Source organism: Salvelinus sp. IW2-2015, linkage group LG13 (genome assembly GCF_002910315.2).
Source record: "Salvelinus sp. IW2-2015 linkage group LG13, ASM291031v2, whole genome shotgun sequence".
In the NCBI taxonomy this organism is placed as follows: Eukaryota; Metazoa; Chordata; class Actinopteri; order Salmoniformes; family Salmonidae; genus Salvelinus; species Salvelinus sp. IW2-2015.
This window is the reverse complement of record NC_036853.1, coordinates 26,965,239-26,983,251: the sequence shown is the minus strand read 5'-3', so window position 1 is coordinate 26,983,251 and position 18,013 is coordinate 26,965,239. Positions and strand designations below refer to the sequence as shown.

At 43.7% G+C, this 18,013-nt stretch overlaps 1 protein-coding gene across 6 annotated transcripts in view; it reads right to left on the bottom strand.

Annotated features, from left to right (window-relative positions):
- Positions 1–13,551: 13,551 nt before the first annotated feature.
- Positions 13,552–18,013, bottom strand: part of szt2 (SZT2 subunit of KICSTOR complex) — a 114,128-nt gene continuing 109,666 nt past the window's right edge. For all 6 annotated transcript variants that reach the window (XM_023999423.3, XM_024147406.2, XM_024147409.2 and 3 more), the window contains 2 exons: positions 15,607–15,675; positions 13,552–15,455 (listed from right to left, as the gene is read on the bottom strand). In XM_023999423.3, coding sequence (XP_023855191.1) covers positions 15,312–15,455; positions 15,607–15,675 — 213 coding nt within the window. In that variant the 3' untranslated portion in view covers positions 13,552–15,311. The remainder of the gene's footprint in view (positions 15,456–15,606; positions 15,676–18,013) is intronic.

Below are 18,013 nucleotides of genomic sequence, written 5' to 3'. Positions count from 1 at the left end.
ACAGATATGGAATCATGTAGTAACCACAAAAGTGTTAAACAAATCAAAATATATTTATATTTGAGATTCTTSAAAGTAGCCACCCTTTGCCTTTATGACAGCTTTGTACACTCTTGGCATTCWCTCAAACAGCTTCATGAGGCAGTCACCTGGAATGCATTTCAATTAACATGTGTGCCTTGTTAAACATTTATTTGTGGAAATTCTTTCCTTCTTAAAGCYTTTGAGCCAATCAGTTGTGTGTTGTGACAAGGTAGGGGTGGTATATAGAAGATAGCCCTACTTGGTAAAAGACCAAGTCCATATTATGGCAAGAACWGCTCAAATAAGTAAAGATAAATGACAGTCCATTATTACTTTAAGACAGGAAGGTCAGTCAATCCGGAAAATGTCAAGAACTTTCTTCAAGTGCAAAAACCATTAAGCGCTATGATGAAACTGGCTCTCATGAGGACCGCCACAGGAAAGGAAGACCCAGTYTGACCTCTGCTGCAGAGGATAAGTTCATTAGAGTTACCAGCCTCAGAAATTGCAGCATGTGTGGTTCCCACCATGAAGCATGGAGGAGGATGTGTGATGGTGTGGGGGTGTACTTTGCTGGTGARACTGTCTGTGATTTATTTATAATTCAAGGCACACTTAACCAGCATGTCTACCATAGAATTCTGCAGCGATACGCCATCCCATCTGGTTTGCGCTTAGTGGGACTATCATTTGCTTTTCAACAGAATGACCCAAAAACACACTTCCAGGCTGTGTAAGGGCTATTTGACCAAGAAGGAGAGTGATGGAGTGCTGCATCAGATAAACTGGCCTCCACAATCACCCGACCTCAACCCAATTGAGATGGTTTGTGATTAATTGGACCACAGAGTGTAGGAAAAGCAGCCAATAAGTGCTCAGCATATGTGGGAACTCCTTCAAGACTGTTGGAAAAACATTCCAGGTGAAGCTAGTTGCGAGAATGCCAAGAGTGTGCAAAGCTGTCATGAAGGCAAAGGGTGGCTACTTTGAAGAATCTCAAATGTATTTAGATTTYTTGAACACTTTTTTAGTTACTACATGATTCCATATGTGTTATTTCATAGCTTTGAGGTCTTCACTATTATTCTACAATGTAGAAAATAGTAAAAAAAATAAACTTGAATGAATAGGTGTGTGAGCAAACGTTTGACTGGTACTGTAATTATGATGGTTCAATGCATTAATTGCTAAAGCTTGGTACATTTTCCTGTTCAAATAAATCATAAATCAATTCCAACATTCTTGTTACTGTGTTTGCATTCAAGATCAGGATTTTATGTAAGGGTATTAGCATACAGCAGTAAATTCACTTGAAAGTGTCATCCATAGTGCAAATTATACCATGACATTCGAAGGTCGCTATGTTTTTAATGGAACATCCAATGTGGATTTTTTTTTAATGGGCTTTATAGTAAAGACGTAATTTAACTGCAAAAATGTATTACCTTCTAATGTGTCATGAATAGGGCTGTTACGGTGACCGTATTACCGCCTCACTGGCAGTCACAAGTCATGACCGCAGTCAAATTATATGTGACAGTTGAGTTACGGTAACCAGGCTACTCCAAAAATGCACTCTCACGCCTCTGATGGTCATTAGCAGCTTACCAAACTTGCTAATGGCCGTCTCTAATGGCCGGTACTCAGCCCTTTATTGTCCCTCTAAATCACTCTGACATCAGTGCAAGTGTAATAGAAAATCAAATCAAACACTTCATGAGAGCCCTGGCATTCAGAGTGTGAGCGGAATAGGATCCGCTGTTGCTCAGCAAGAGCCAGCTCCTCATTGCTGGTTGATGCATGGAATTAAATAAATGTTCCTATAAGCCCATGTTGCGGAACATTTCAATAGGCTATGCAATTGTGTGAGAAAACATTGTTTTGATGACACATTAATCCGCTTCACAAACAGTGTAGCCTACATGGTATATTAAAAAGTKACTTCCATTCGCTATTCGAGCGCAGGCTACAGATTATGGTTTTCGTGGACCATTCWAAATAAAAAATTATTCCACATATGTTAGTAGGCTATATGTAAAGACCAGATTAAATTGAGCATAGTCTGATGGGTGAGAATATTATCAAGGGCTTGTCAAATTGTGAATGAGAGACTGATGAAGTGTGTGTGTGCGCAGCCTGCACAAATCATCATTAGAGTAGCCTCACGCAGCCTTATAATGTATTAGAAATCAAAACATATAGCCTAACTTTTGTATCACATCTAAAGTTGCATAAAAAATTAAGTTAAGCATATAGGAGGACCTGTTTCTTTGTTAACCACTCYACACAGAATAGCCGCATGTGCACACTCGCTCAGAAATCGTTGGGGAAAATATCCTGTCTATTTCATTCAGCTATGTTTAATTGTATTGTTCTTACTATAAAATAATATAAAATAATGCCACAGGAATTATATGCAAATCTTGCCTGCTAAATTAACTAGTGTAGCCCACAGCCATATGGGCCTAACATAAGGACGACGTGTTACTCACTTTTGCCTACTCCAAAATAAGTCCAGCACCCAAACAGTGCACTGTGCACCCGCCATTTGAAATCTATTACGAACACCGTACGTATAATGACATTCAGCCTACGAGGTGTTGTGTATTCATGGATGCCAAGGGAAGCCAGGCTTCCCCAATAATTTTTTTTTTTTTAAATAAAATATTTATCATTCGTGTCTATCCGTTTCATAATTCGCAAGAGGCTGAGTCTATTTCACCATCAGAGAAAGCTTCCAAGCGAGCAAACATTCACCCTTTCTCTTAGTATCTGTAGCCGATGTATCTGATGCTGTCTGACCAAAAATAATATGAAATGTCATACTATTTTTGGCCAAACAGCATCAGATACATGCGCTACATATACTAAGACAGAGGGGCGCTGTTTCACTATCTCTGATATTTTCTCCAGTGAGATTGAGTCTTGCTGTCAGTGTGCGTCTTGGTCAAAATTATCAATATATTCAGAGATTACCTATCAGATCTCAGAATTTCTTTGGGGACCAATCAGATTAACCCTAACTCATCCCCTGGACACGCCACTGGCTAAGAGGACAATTTGTTACATGACTGGGAAAAGCTGATCAAATGTTTTGCCGTCACTGTGTACAGTATAATTAAGAAAAATAATAGGTCAATGCAATGTGTGTTTGAGGCCATATGCATCTTTATTTTTTATTTATTTAACCTTTATTTAACTAGGCAAGTCAGTTAAGAACAAATTCTCATTTACAATGATGGCCAAACCCTAACCCGGACGATGCAGGGACAATTGTGCGCCGCCCTATGGGACTCCCAATCACGGCCAGTTGTGATACAGCCCAGGATCGAACCAGGGTCTGTAGTGACACCTCTAACACTGGGATGCAGTTCCTTAGACATGGTAATTAACACAAAGCACATCACACAACATAAATTGAAAATAGAGATTTTCTCAAGGATCTCTCTACTTCACAGCATCCTTCTAAAAGGCGCTGCATTTTCAATCCGACGTCTGCATTGGCCGTACAGCATTTACGGTGATACGGCCTCTGCAGAAATCAAGGCATTCATACTTTTTGTGCTTTGCTTTGCGGAGCAGAGTAGAGCTGTTGTGAAGGAAGTTGTCAAGGAAGTGAGTTTTACGGAACTATACMGAGTCCTCTGCATTGTTACACAATTTGGAAGGTGCATCGTGTTGCMGTGCAGAGCRCYATTTGGCCTCCGCAAGCTTCTGGAGGCTCCGCAATTGCATCACAACCTCCATACGGAGCCTCCGGACAGCWTTGCCWGATCAAGCATAAATCTATAAGCATAGCCTACTACAGCATCCCTAGCCACTTCATGAACCACAGTGGATCCCACTATTTGATGAGGAAAAGGGATGCTGATGCAAAATCGATCAAGACTCAAGTAAATTTCTGTCACAGTATTTATTATTATACACTATGTAAGTCCTGCCTACTTCTTGTTGCAAGACACATACTGTTTTTGAATGGGTTTCATGCTTATATCATCAAATTCATGAAAACCAAGTKATTTAAGACAGAGGCTCCCAACCAGGGGTACTAGGAGCCCTAGGTAGTACTGTTGCCCTAAGGGGCAAACCAGCTTTCAAAATAATAGGCTGCGAAGTTTGGTAAAAGGCTTCAAAATTATTTAAAGGCCTAAAAAGTTTGGTAATAGGCTGCATAGTTTGGTAAAAGGCTGTGAAATACACTAATCAGTACGAGACAACATACACATGGCCAAGTTCATGTAAAGTGGCGTCGTTTACGTAATTACCTAAGAACGCACTACCACTACTACTTTTACAACTAATAGTCTCAGCACCTGTAACTCGTCATCATTTTAAAGTTACTTTTGATTTGTTTTATCCACTAACGTTTGAAAATGGTGCCAACAAAAAGGAGGAGGAGGAGATGAAAGAAATTAAACAAGAAGAAGAACATGTGAACCAGCAACCTGAGCCTAACGTTAACGTTAGACATGGAGAAATCAGTAACGTTAGTGCTGCTATTGATGACATAGAACATGAGAGAAACTAAGAAGCTAGCTACATCAAGACAACCCAACTGGGCAGTTTAAGTGCTTTCTGGAATGGCTGTCAGAAAATGGGATAACATCAATCGGGCAACTGTTTCAAAACCGGAAATGGATAACATTCTCCGGAGTTTATACGCCACCTACTGAAGAAGGTGTAGTTTGATTTGCAGTTGCACTTTGGCCGAAGAGGCAATGAAGGAAATCGCCAGACTCAAAAATGGTTTGAGATTCGCAACACTGAGTTTCGATGAAGAAACCAAGAACCACAGATATGGAAAGAGACAGAGAGAATCGTCGCGGCTGCATTTATGACAACCTAGGGAACGAGCTCTGCAGTATCATAAATAAATAACTGTCAATGCTGTGACCATCCGGAAAAAAATGTCATTGTGGTTTCTATTCTTATCTGCTGTATCAATGTCTTTGCTTCAATGTTGCAGCACTGTTTTTAGATCCATGGACAGCGCCCTTATACAATGTTTCAATCTGGCATTCAATTTTCCTAAGCATAGACCAGACGTGCTCTATTTTCAGCACCATGGACAGCGACCCTAGAAACCAAGGTTCTGGAACTATCAACAAGCGCTTGGGTAGTTTACATGGCAGCCAATACAAATAGAACGACCAGAGAATGCCAAAAATGTCACTTAACAACCAGTGTTACTGCATGTAGCATCACATTTTGTTGAAAATGTTTATGTTTTGGGAAATAATCTTGATTTTTAATGAGGGTAACCKGTTGTATAAAAGCAATAATACACTCCAGTCCATGTGTTATGACATTTTTATCATGACTTTGGTGGTCTACGCCACTTGGCTTCGCCCYTAGCTATGACCACATCACATACATGATAGAAATGTCATAACACATGGCCTCATGTTTTATTGCTTAAATAAGACATATCTGTATTTCTGCTTCAGTCTAGACAGAAGATTATCCGTGCCATACAACTGAGATAAATGCAATGCTGGCTTTGGCTGTTGCCCATTCCCACCTGTATGATGTGCCTAGGCTTAGAGCATGCCATTCAGGCTGTGAATTCCCCCTTTAGCTGCATTTATTGTGCTACTCTCGGCCCACGCCTATGTGAAGCATGATTAGCTATGATGGAGACAAATGCTAGAGGCTCCGCGGGTGGCCTCAAGCATAAACAGCCCTTCTCAGCAGTGTGCCTGCCCACCAAGCAGTCCAGGAAGAACAGGGGACCTACTCTTCACAGCTCTGCTCTCTCAGCCTGACAGGCTCCATTGAAGACAAGATCATAATGCCATCTCCATCTTTMCTGGTAATGACCTAGATGAAGAGACCTCTGAGACATTTCTGGGTCAGCGAAAGATGGCTCAGAGAGGGAAGTGCCCTGTTCATCAGTTGATATGCAGGAGCTCCTCTCTAGGGTTCTGAAAACTCTAGATATTGAGCCAGACCTTAACAGCAGCCAGAGCAGTGTGTACATTCCTCAGTGTCCCAAGTTCTCCAATGACCTGTGTCAAACTTGGGCTGAACTCAAGGTTCCATGTCTCAAGCCAGTGCAAGCCTTGGACCTTCATGGCTTACCCCGAGGAATTGGGACTGGACCAGTACCCCATCATGGACCCCATTGTTGCGGCCATGGTCTCCCTCTCCCTCTAATATGTCATGTGCTAATGGAAAAGCTCTTGTCTACGGTCATCTAGTCARGCAGACAGCTTTGGCTCTCACAGACAAAAGATGTTGCACTTCGTGAAGAGACCCTTTATGGAGCTCCCCATTTCCCCAGGCCAAATTCTTGGTCCTGGTGTGGATGCCATTTTGGACCAAACAGCAAAGCTGCYGAAGGACAGATAGACCCTGCAGTCWTTCATGGGTCCCCCTGCCCTGTATTACCCTACCCAGAGACCATTGCAGTCTAGACTTCAGCTCTCCCCTGTCTTGAAAGGCCACTGGGCCCTCCACCCCTGAACCAGCCACATCAACAGGCTCCAGGTCAGCAGTGCCACCACCAGAACAGGCAGCGGCATAACAAGCACCGTCCCTCTGCTCCAAGGAGGACGGGCCCCCTCAGTCATCCTGATGGGTGTTGCCCCAGGGATCAGCCCTCTTCTCTCACACCCATCGGTAAAGTGGGAGAGCTTGTGGAGCCCTCTGGGTGCTGGATACAATACTACAGGGTACAAACTCCAGTTCAGACGCCGGCCACCACCTTCAGAAGGTTTGGTCAACTACAACAGCCGACCCCTGAAAAGAGAAGCTCTCTAACTGGAGATTGCCTCTCTGCTGGAGAATCAAATCAAATGTATTTATATAGCCCTTCTTACATCAGCTGATATCTCAAAGTGCGTTACAGAAACCCAGCCTAAAACCACAAACAGCAAGCAATGCAGGTGTAGAATCACGGTGCTAGAAAAACTCCTAGAAGGGCCAAAACCTAGGAAGAAACCTAGAGAGAACCAGGCTATGAGGGTGGCCAGTCCTCTTCTGGCTGTGCTGGGTGGAGATTATAACAGAACATGGCCAAGATGTTCAAATGTTCATAATTACCAGCATGATCAAATAATAAAAATCACAGTATTGTCGAGGGTGCAGCAAGTCAGCACCTCAGGAGTAAATGTCAGTTGGCTTTTCATAGCCGATCATTAAGAGTATCTCTACCGCCCTGCAGTCTCTAGAGAGTTGAACACAGCAGTCTGGATAGGTAGCACATCCGGTGAACAGGTCAGGGTTCCATAGCCGCAGGCAGAACAGTTGAAACTGGAGAAGCAGCACGGCCAGGTGACTGGGGACAGCAAGGAGTCATCAGGCATGGTCCTAGGATCAGGTCCTCCGAGAGAGAGAAGAAAGAAGAAGGAGAGAATTAGAGAGCATACGTAAATTCACACAGGACACCGGATAAGACAGGAGAAGTACGCCAGATATAACAAACTGACCTAGCCCCCGACACATAAACTACTGCAGCATAAATACTGGAGGCTGAGACAGGAGGGGTCAGGAGACACTGTGGCCCATCCGATGATACCCCAGCACAGGGCCAAACAGGAAGGATATAACCCACCCACTTTGCCAAAGCACAGCCCCCACACCACTAGAGGGATATCTTCAAACCACCAACTTACCATCCTGAGACAAGGCCGAGTATAGCCCACAAAGATCTCCGCCACGGCACAACCCAAGGTGGCGCCAACCCAGACAGGAAGATCACACTCAGTGACGAACCCACTCAAGTGACGCACCCCTCCTAGGGACGGCATGGAAGAATGCAATCAGACAACTCGAACCATCAGAACAGAACAGTGGGTTCTATGCAGTATATTTCCTAGTCCCCAAGAGAGATGGTAGCTTTTGTCCCATCCTGCACTTGAGGCCTCTCAACTGGTTCTTGAAAACCCTCCCCTTCAAGATGTTCTCAGTTAAGCATCCTATAGGCTATCAGCCCAAGCCAGTGATTCACCACTGTCGATCTAAATTATTCTCCTACTTCCATTTATGGATCCACCTGGATCACAGGAAGTTCCCACACTTTGCATTCAACGGCATAGRATARGAGTACCAAGTGTTACCTTTCAYCCTCTCGCTGGAACCAAGCGCATTCACAAGATGAATTGGAGCCYCTCTAGCACCACTAACATCACAAGGGATAATAGTACTAAATTYCCTAGACAATTGGCTAATCTGTGGTCTGTCAGGATCACAGGCAGCAGAAGATACGACATCTCTCCTGAAGCACATATCAGAGCTAGGCCTCAGGTTGAACATGAAAAAATCCCCCTGGTCTCCACACAAACTGTGATATTCGTCGGCATGCGGATCAACTCGTCTCTAATGAGGGCTCACCTCACAGAATAATCTGGCCTCACTAAGACCTGTTCACCTCCCAGGGATCCTGAACACTGCAYTGGACAAGCTGTCCAGGGAATTCCCTCCGATCTGCTGATTCCAGTGACTCTGGACAGAATCAGGGAAGCGGGCCAGCAGGTCCTTTGGATTGCCCCAAGATGGCCGAGATGCCACTGGTTCAGCACAATACTGTCACTCCTAGCGGGGACAGCATGGAAACTACCTCGGAGGCTGGCCCTATTATCAAAGGCYGAGGGCACATTGCGGCATCCGACTCCCTCCTACCTGCAGCTGTGCGCCAGGCTGTTGAACAGCGAAAACGGTCTGGTTTAGATCTTGAGCCCTCTGTTGTTAACATGTTCAGAGTGTCAGGGCCCCGTCCAACACGTCAACCTATGACACGAGGTGGCACATGTTTTGCTAGTGGTGTGGAGAGCAGGAGGTACTCCAGAATCTTGTGACATAAAAACTGTGCACTGCTTAAGGGAGTCCCGCTCTCTAACATATGCGTGGCTACCAGCTGGGCATCCAAAAGTACCTTTGCAAGGTTTTACCCGCTGAATGGGGCTGACCCTCACGGTGTGAGCTCAGCTGTGCTTGGTGCTACCCTTGACTCCCAACAGTAACCTGTGGTTGAGACGTGTACTGCCTCGAACACCTATGGTGATGTGTTGCTCTAGGCTGTGGCCTATGGAAACTGACTTATTCTGGTATTGTCATCCCATTGAGTGACTAGCATAGTCCCTCAAGCAAAATAGACTGAAGGTTACTCACGTAAACACGGTTCTATGAGCTAGGGACTATGCTATTCCAGATGTTGGATCCCTTGTAGGAAGAGTCTTGGGGAAGTGAAGCTACGCGCCCATGTATTTATAGGGGGTGGGTGCACGTGCATCACACCTCTGGCACGGAATTACTCTGATATTAATATCTCGACTCATCCTGCCGRCAGGCAGAAAGATACCACATTGAGTGACTAGCATAGTCCCTASCTCATAGAACCGTGGTTATGCGAATAACTTTAATTTCTCTGTCCTGATAATGTTTAGGGAGCGTGCYCACCTGAGCACGCCAATCTGCTGAGTTGATACAATGTTGCACTTCACTAGGAATAGCTCAAGTCAAGACAGATAGAAAGGGGGGGGGCATACGGGCCTCCCGAGTGGCGCAGCGTTCTAAGGTACTGRATCGCCATGCTTGACGCGTCCCTACAGACCCGGGATCGATCCCAGGCTGTGTCACAACCGGCCGTGACCGGGAGTCCCATTGGGCGGCGCACAARTGGCCCAGCATCGTCCGGGTTAGGGGAMGGTTTGGCCGAGAGGGTTTTACTTGGCTCATCGTGCTCAAGRAACTCCTTGTGGCGGGCTGGGCGCATGCAGGCTGACTTCGGTTGTCAGTTGAACAGTTTTTCCTCCAACACATTCATGCAGCTGGCTTCTGGGTTATGCGGGTGGGTGTTAAGAAGAGCGGTTTGACAGGTCATGTTTCGGGGGACGCATGACTCGACCTTCGCCTCCCCCGAGCCCATTGGGGAGTTGCAGAGGAGACAAGATTGTAATTGGATCACAATTGGATATCACGAAACAGGAGGAGGAGAGAGATTAATGTAATGTGATTTTTATTTGTCATCCTTAGGCTTATGTATTTTACTTAGTCGGCGATGGAAGTTATAGGTTACTGTCGCATTGGCCTATAGGCTATCTCACAGTTCCATACACAAATTMATTTACCCGCAAATGGATCACATTGTATCAATGTGTCCATTATAGCAAACGTTAGTGCTCTTGCATTAATTACATTTTTACTTTTAGATTTTTATCATTTTAATTTTTAGGATTAACCTTGTGACAATAATTTTGAGAAATGAAAACGTTATTATTAAAATTAAACTGTTCCATGGAAATGTGCATATAAAATAATCATATGTGGTAAGATAAATTGTAAGCTTCACCCAAGGAGCTGCCTATGGTCTTTATTATAACACGCATGACCAAAATTTGTGCACACACAAGCACATAGGAGTTCCCATGAAAAAAACTGGCCTGCCTATAGAAATCAATTGCCCATCCAACTGATTTGTTCTGCCGCTGGCCCTGAGTGGCGGCCTGGCCCGTTCAAGATTAGGGAGGAAAAAACTATTGAGCATGCCTAGTAAGCACATTTGGTTCCTTAGAAGTTGTATGAACGTAAAATGTTGGTTTTCCATTGGTTCTGGGAAAGAAGCCATACATTTCCTGATCGATAAAACAATGTATATATTTTTTTACATTCACGTTCTGAGAACGGAAGTGGAAATTTCGCCTGTTCTTGTAAAGTAAATGTTTAGGTTGCAGGGAGGTTCTGAGAAGGTTTCCTGTGGTTCCCTGATTTTTTTTTAATAACACTCCTACCTTAGTTTGAGTTAACTGTTTTGAACTCCAAGCACAGATAGGACACATGGAAATGCATTTGCTTTTGCATGAATCCTGCAAAAGGTGATCAGTTAGATTCGAGCCTATGATGTTCTGTTTGTTATCCATGGAATTAGTCCACCACCAGGATGGAGCTAGCATGCCATGTTTTTTTTAACATACAAAGCTGTTAATTTTAGTCTATTCAAACATACGCCATTTCAAAGGAAACAAGCACTCAACATCAGGTGTGGCCAATTAGTAGGAGCGGCCAACACACCTGAACACACTTAACAAGATAGAGGATAGAGTTTTGTGGAGTCTGAGAACATAAAACATTCTTTGAACGTTATTACGTTTTTTTTTGTCCCCATCCACCCACAGCCATCATCTTTCTCCCTAACCGSAAACCATGCCTCCCACCCTGCCTTGCCTTTTTTAAGGGAAGGTATTTTAAGGGAGTATGCGAACACAAATATTAATTTCCCCTAGCCGAGTTCTGCTAGGAGCAAACCGAACCCATGTTTTCGGATGCCTTTAGCCAGGTCGCTAAACATAAATATAATTCCTCTCGGTTTGAGTCACATTGTTGCTAAGTACGTCAAAAGTAAAAAATAAACAAAATAGCTAGCTCTCTTTTTCTCTGTCCTCCGGCTACACCATGGTGCWACTCTAGAGGGTACTGTAGATCATTGCTAAACAGTGTGTTTTAATCAGTTATTTGGTGKCGTGAATATATTTAGTATAGTTTTATCTAAAAAGGGTAACTTRTTTAATGTTTCACTATTCTAATATTTTTTGGGCTGTGGAGACTTGTGGGCGGAGTGCTGATGACGTCGCCCACTGTATGCTCTTTCGGTAGCCTGATTGRGTCCAGACTGAGGAAAAATCTGTMACCACCTCTGGACCAGTCTTTTCAATGCGATATTTGTATTCAGATAGCAGAAGTCGCATGTAAGTGTCAAGTGTAGACGTGACCCCAGACAGTGCAGAAGAGCTGAAATTCCCATACATGTACCTCTTCAGTCTACTGGAGTAGCTGGGTTACCAGGGATAAATTGGCTATGAATACAAACTACTAGGTGAGAACTGAGCTGCATTCCAAATGTCAAACTATTCCTCATATAGCGCATMACTTTTAGCCAGAGGCCTCACATTTAATGGGTTTAATGGTGAACTAATTGATGTCTTAACTAAACTACCTTTCATTGCACTGGACTACAGTCCAACTCACTTATGACATTGTGGATTTAAACTGTTTCCTCACTTCAATCATCATATTTCTAATGTAGAGTGTAGTAGTAAGGTTATGATAATGTTAGTGTGTATACTGTATAAAGTAAAACTGTCAACTTTGAATCAAGGTTCTACAAATMAAGGTCTGGGTTGGGTGAAAGATTACTGGAAGAGGAACTACAAGCGATGGACCAASAGACCGGAATATTATATTTGGTAGAATAGGCAAAATCATGAACTAACAATGTGAAATGTGGGTTTGACAAATGTCAGGAGGAGAACTCTACCTGCCTGAATGCATAGTGCCAACTGTAAAGTTTGGTGGAGGAGGAATAATGGTCTGGGGCTGTTTTTCATGGTTCAGGCTAGGCCCCCCTAGTTCCAGTGAAGGGAAATCCTAACGCTACAGCATACTAGACGATTCTATACTTCCAACTTTGTGGCAACAGCTTGTTTCAGCAAGACAATGTCCCCGTGCACAAAGCGAGATCCATAGAGAAATGGGTTGTCAAGTTTGGGGTCTTGTCAAGATCGGTGTGGAAGAACTTGACTGGCCTGCACAGAGCCCTGACCTCAACCCAATCAAACACCTTCGGGATGAATTGGAACGCCGACTGTAAGCCAGGCCTAATCGCCCAACATCAGTGCCCAACATCAGTGCCCGACCTCACTAACGCTCTTGTGGCTGAATGAAAGAAAGTCCCCGCAGCAATATTTCAACATCTAGTGGAAAGCCTTCCCAGAAGGCTCCAACTCCATATTAATACCCATGATTTTGGAATTAAATGTTTGACGAGCAGGTGTCCACATATTTTTGGACATGTAGTGTAGCTCTTATTGATGTTTTTTTAAATCGTTTTTTTCTTAGTTTATTATTATTAATTGAATTTTACCCCRTTTTCTCCCCAATTTTGTGGTATACAATTGGTAGTTACAGTCTTGTCCCATCGCTGCAACTCCCGTACGGACTCGGGAGAGGCGAAGGTCGAGAGCCGTGCGTCCTCCAAAACTTGACCTGACCAAGACTTCTTGCCACAATGCCCGCTTAACCCGGAAGCCAGKCGCACCAACGTGTCGGAGGAAACACTGTACACCTGGCGACCAGCCCGTGTATGCGTCGGGCTGCCACAGGAGTCGCTAGAGCYCGATGGGCCAAGGACATCCCTGCCGGCCAAACTCTCCCCTAACCCGGACGATGCTGGGCCAATTGTGCACCGCCCCATGGGTCTCCGGTCGCGGCTGGCTGTGACAGAGCCTGGACTCGAACCCAGAATCTCTAGTGGCACAGCTACTACAATGCAGTGCCTTAGACCACTGCGCCACTCGGGAGGTCCTCTTATTGATGTTTTGAATGTGTGCTGAGCAGCAAGCAGTATGATCAGATCCTTTGTAAGCCAATATGTATTTTTTCATTGTCTTTTTAATTTACTTTTGTACAATAAAGTCCTGTGTTTGTACCACACTCTCTCTTCACTCCACTCTCAGTCCCTAACATTGCACAACGCACACATGTATACAGTAGTACCATACTTACATCTGTCAAGTTACTGTTAAAACACACTTGAATATACCATAAGGTTTATTGTAGCATATCATACAAATCCATCTGTATATACATAATGTACATATACAAGTTTCAGATTATATTACAGTTTCAGAATGCTTATACTGTTGCTATAGCTGGCCTAACTGTTAACATMATCTTGAATTATTCCAAATCCAGTGTTCTTACCTTCAAAACAAAGAAACATCTCTACAGACACAATTCACCTTACTCAGAAATCCATTATTATTATTATTAACATTCCAATTTCCTTCATTCCTTTTTAATAAGGAACTTTAAACAATCTTGAAACATTTGGTTTCCTTCCATCGAAATGTGTACAAACGTTAAGGCCATCTTGAAGTCATAATGTATTGCAATGACATCTCTGAACTGATGTGTGTGTGTGTGATATTACAATGTTGTACACAAGCTGGCTCCTACAGTATGTCCACCCAACACTCCATATCTTTGTAAACAGAGACCAGCTATACCCTCAAGCCTGTCCGAATGTAGCTAGTTAGCAGTCCAATTGCATTTTCCAGAAATTCCACTTGCACGATTGATGCAATAACAATAAAACTGCTCTGGTAGCATTGTTAAGAAATAAAACATAAAAAAACTAAGGCACTTCTAGGATGAAGAAATGGCAGTAGGGCAAATTGGGTAGCAGGTTTGACAGTTAGGATACAATGGGAAGAGGGGAAAAAAATCTATTACCCAATATTTCAGACTGAAATGGCAGCAATCGTTCACCTCCGCAGAAGACTCAAGACTGCGGATTCACTGGATTGTGTGCAGTGGCGATCTTGAGCATCRCGTCCTGTACCTTCGCAAGGCACAGTATCCGAGAGAAATAACTTCACCTATTCGTGTTCATAGGATTTGAACACCTACAATGATAAATGGGTTACGAGTTGGAGAATAGAATCTAATTTCCCAACACTTGGTTGCACAATAGTGACTTGTTTACAGTCCAATTCAGTTGGTTGGGGAGTGAGATCCACTTCAGGTTAGCTGTACATGTATTGTAGATGATTTCTCATTAGAAGTAGAAGCTGAATGGGAACATGGCTGAGATTACATACAGAAGTTTGGCTTTAGATCAAACTAGACTGAAAGTCTCATCCCCCTTTCATTCTACCCTACCACCACTGACCTTCCAAGTCAATGAGGAATGGGCCCAGAAAGTTGGCATTGAAATGGGGGCAAATTGCATAACTTCCCTGCTTTGATCTGGTGCACTGTTCAGTGCAAAAAGCTAAATCTTCTTCAATCGGATTCTGRCATTGTGAGGTAGTGTTCACCTGAGCCTCAAAGCAAAGCGTTTGTAAAGTGACCTCTGTCTGTGAGGCCCAACGTCCACTGCAGAGGGCATGTCAACACCCACAACTGGCAGAAAAGAGTTCAGCCAAAGCCTGTCTCTGGTTCAACTCAACTTACATTCTGTGTTGAGAGTAAAGTAAAAATGTATTTTCAGTCACTATAGSGCACATACACTGTCTGATAAAGAAGAACCTTTGTGTGCAATAGTGTGTATAGTTCCTCCGAATATCTTTTCCCCCAGTGGTAGAATTAGTAAACTACTGATTAATTGTACAGGAAGCTTTGACCTGCTCTCTCTCTGATTCGCTGGTTCAGCACTTTTCAACGATAACATCCTTTTTTGGTGTCCCACAAGKCAAGGCGGCCTATAAAGGAAGCCGCCTGTCTGGAACTACACCTCCCAGCAGCTCCGTTTCTCTGAGGCACGCCTGGTCCTGATTGGCCCTCCAGCCCTAGAGCAAACCGGTCCAAAGGTTGTAGCAGGCTGTGTTGATCACAGACTCCAGATGATGGTACATGGACACCAGCTGGGGTGGGGGGCTGCTGCTAGGCTGCGGTTGGGATGGCAACGGCTCCCTAAACACAACCTTGAGGCTCTGGTGGGAGGCAACAAAGATAAATTGAAAATGTCATCTCATGTTATAGCTTATAAGSAATTCATACACAGTATTGGAGAAGCTATATAATAATATAAATGGGATTTTAAGAGTGAGAGCATAACAAGGGGCYGGCATCACAATTACTCACCGTTTTTCCTGCCTTAGTGTCAAGGAAGACCAGAACAAAGCAGTCAGTGAATTTCTGGTTTAGGACAGCCTGAAAGAGAAAATAAGAGAATTGCAGGGCAACTGTTTATTTCAAGCTATAATGACTTACTTAAAATTCCATCCCCCCTTATTCCACACAATATAACTTGGAACAAAAATAGGTGGCTGCCTACAGTTAATAGATGGATGGGATCTTGTGTTTGAGCTGTTTTAGTCTTTTTCCCTCTGGAACCAAAAAGTTATTGTGTGTGTGTCGTTTGCTAGGGAGGGAGGGAGAGGTTGAGTTTATGTCACCAACTACAGTACTAGGGCGGAACATCTCCAGAAGAGAAAAAGTCAGGGGGATGTTCTTTTGATCTCAACTCTCTCAATTACCATATTAAGTAGAGAATAACCTCTTGACACAGAAGAGGAGATGAAAATTCCCCACAAGACTCCCATAATCCCCCTTGAGAGCCACGCTTCACATTTTTACACAATGTCAAAACCCTTCTTCCAAACTGCAGAGGTCTCACAATTTTACATGTTTGAACAGACCATTTTCTTTCTTTCTGCCTTCTTCACACTCAATAGTTATTTTTCTCCCCTGTTACCAATGAAAGTTAGAAGCCTGAGAGAAACAGCTGAGTTTCATTTAGAAAAGTTCAAGGTGACTTGAGGCAGTTCCTTATAACGGATTAGTCCAGTAGAACTGAACAAAAATATAAAACGCAACAATTTCAACAATTTTACTGAGTTACAGTTCATATAAGGATATCAGTCCATTGAAATAKATTCKTTAGGCCCTAATCTATGGATTTCACATGACTGTGAATACAGATATGCATCTGTTGGTCACAAATACCCCCCAAAATAAAAAGGTAGGGGCATGGATCAGAAAACCGGTCAGTTTCTGGTGTGACCACCATTWCCATCATGTAGCGCGACACATCGCCTTCACATAGAGTTGATCAGGCTGTTGATTTTGGCCTGTGGAATGTTGTCCCACTCCTCTTCGATGGCTGTGCGAAGTTGCTGGAAATTGGCAGGAACTGGAACACGCTGTTGTACACCTCAATRCAGAGCATCCCAAACATGCTCAATGGGTGACATGTCTGGTGAGTATGCAGGCCACTGAAGAACTGGGACATTTTCAGCTTCCAGGAATTGTGTACAGATCCTTGCAACATGGAGCCGTGCAGTATCATGCTGAAACATGAGGTGATGGAAGCAGATGAAAGGCACAGCCATGGGCCTCAGGATCTTGCCATCGATAAAATGCAATTGTGTTGGTTGTCCGTAGCTTATGCCTGCCCATACCATAACCCCACCGCCACCATGAGGCATTCTGTTCACAACATTGACATCAGCAAACCACTCGCCCACACGACGCCATACATGCTGTCTGCCATCGGTACAGTTTGTTAAGTTCATGTTTTAAGTATCCCTATATTTCTGTTATTACGGGGCTATCACTCAGTCAAGAGCGCGCATGCGCAGGAAGTTTGTTCGTTGTTGAACCTGGCCTTGAGTGTAATGGCTACCTTGTAGTGTGTTCATATAGTAGAGTAAACTTTGTTAAACTGGAACCTTGTCGTTGTGTCATTTCGAGTTAACATTGGTAGCAGAGGAATGGTTTCTAACTACAACGTGCCACCCCTCGCTTCGACGAGAAGAGGTCGTACGAAAGTTGGAAAAAATGAACTGGGAATCTGGACACGCGTTAACTAATCTGGACGCGAAAAGAAGCAGCACTTGCGGTGGTATTATCGCTCGAGGGAAGAGCGAGAGATACAGCACTGGAAATTCCGTTGAGGATTTGAACAAGGATGAAGGTATGGAACTTTGATCACAGCCTGGATTCTGTATTTCTTAAAGAAGAGAAAGACCGTGCCTACGAGGCATATTCAAACTTTGACAGTGTTACGAGAGATATTTCGTTGCAATGGCGGACTACATCATTGATTTCGAACAGAGTACAATAGAATGCGCAAGTACGACATGTTCTCCAGATGCAGTGTTAGCTTTCAAGTTGCTAGATACTGCCTGTCTAGATGGTAGGGAGAAACAGTTGGCTTTGACTGCTTGTACTGTGCTGACTTTTGCATCTATGAATCGGCACTAAAAATAATATTTGTGAGAAGACGTCTGTCGCGCCAATAACAGATGGAATGCAAGTGAGTGACGCAGCATATTACACCGAGCAGCACAGAAAAGGCGCCAACAAGTCACGTTCTCAAGACAACCAGAAGAGGGCGCCATTTCCCGCACAAATCCACTGGACACATATGGAAGGAGATCAAAATGTGCAATTTGTCAAAGCACTTACCATTGGGTTAAAGACTGTCCTCAAATAAAATGAACAAGTTAAACTAACAGAGGAAAATGTAAACACAGAGATAGAGCAA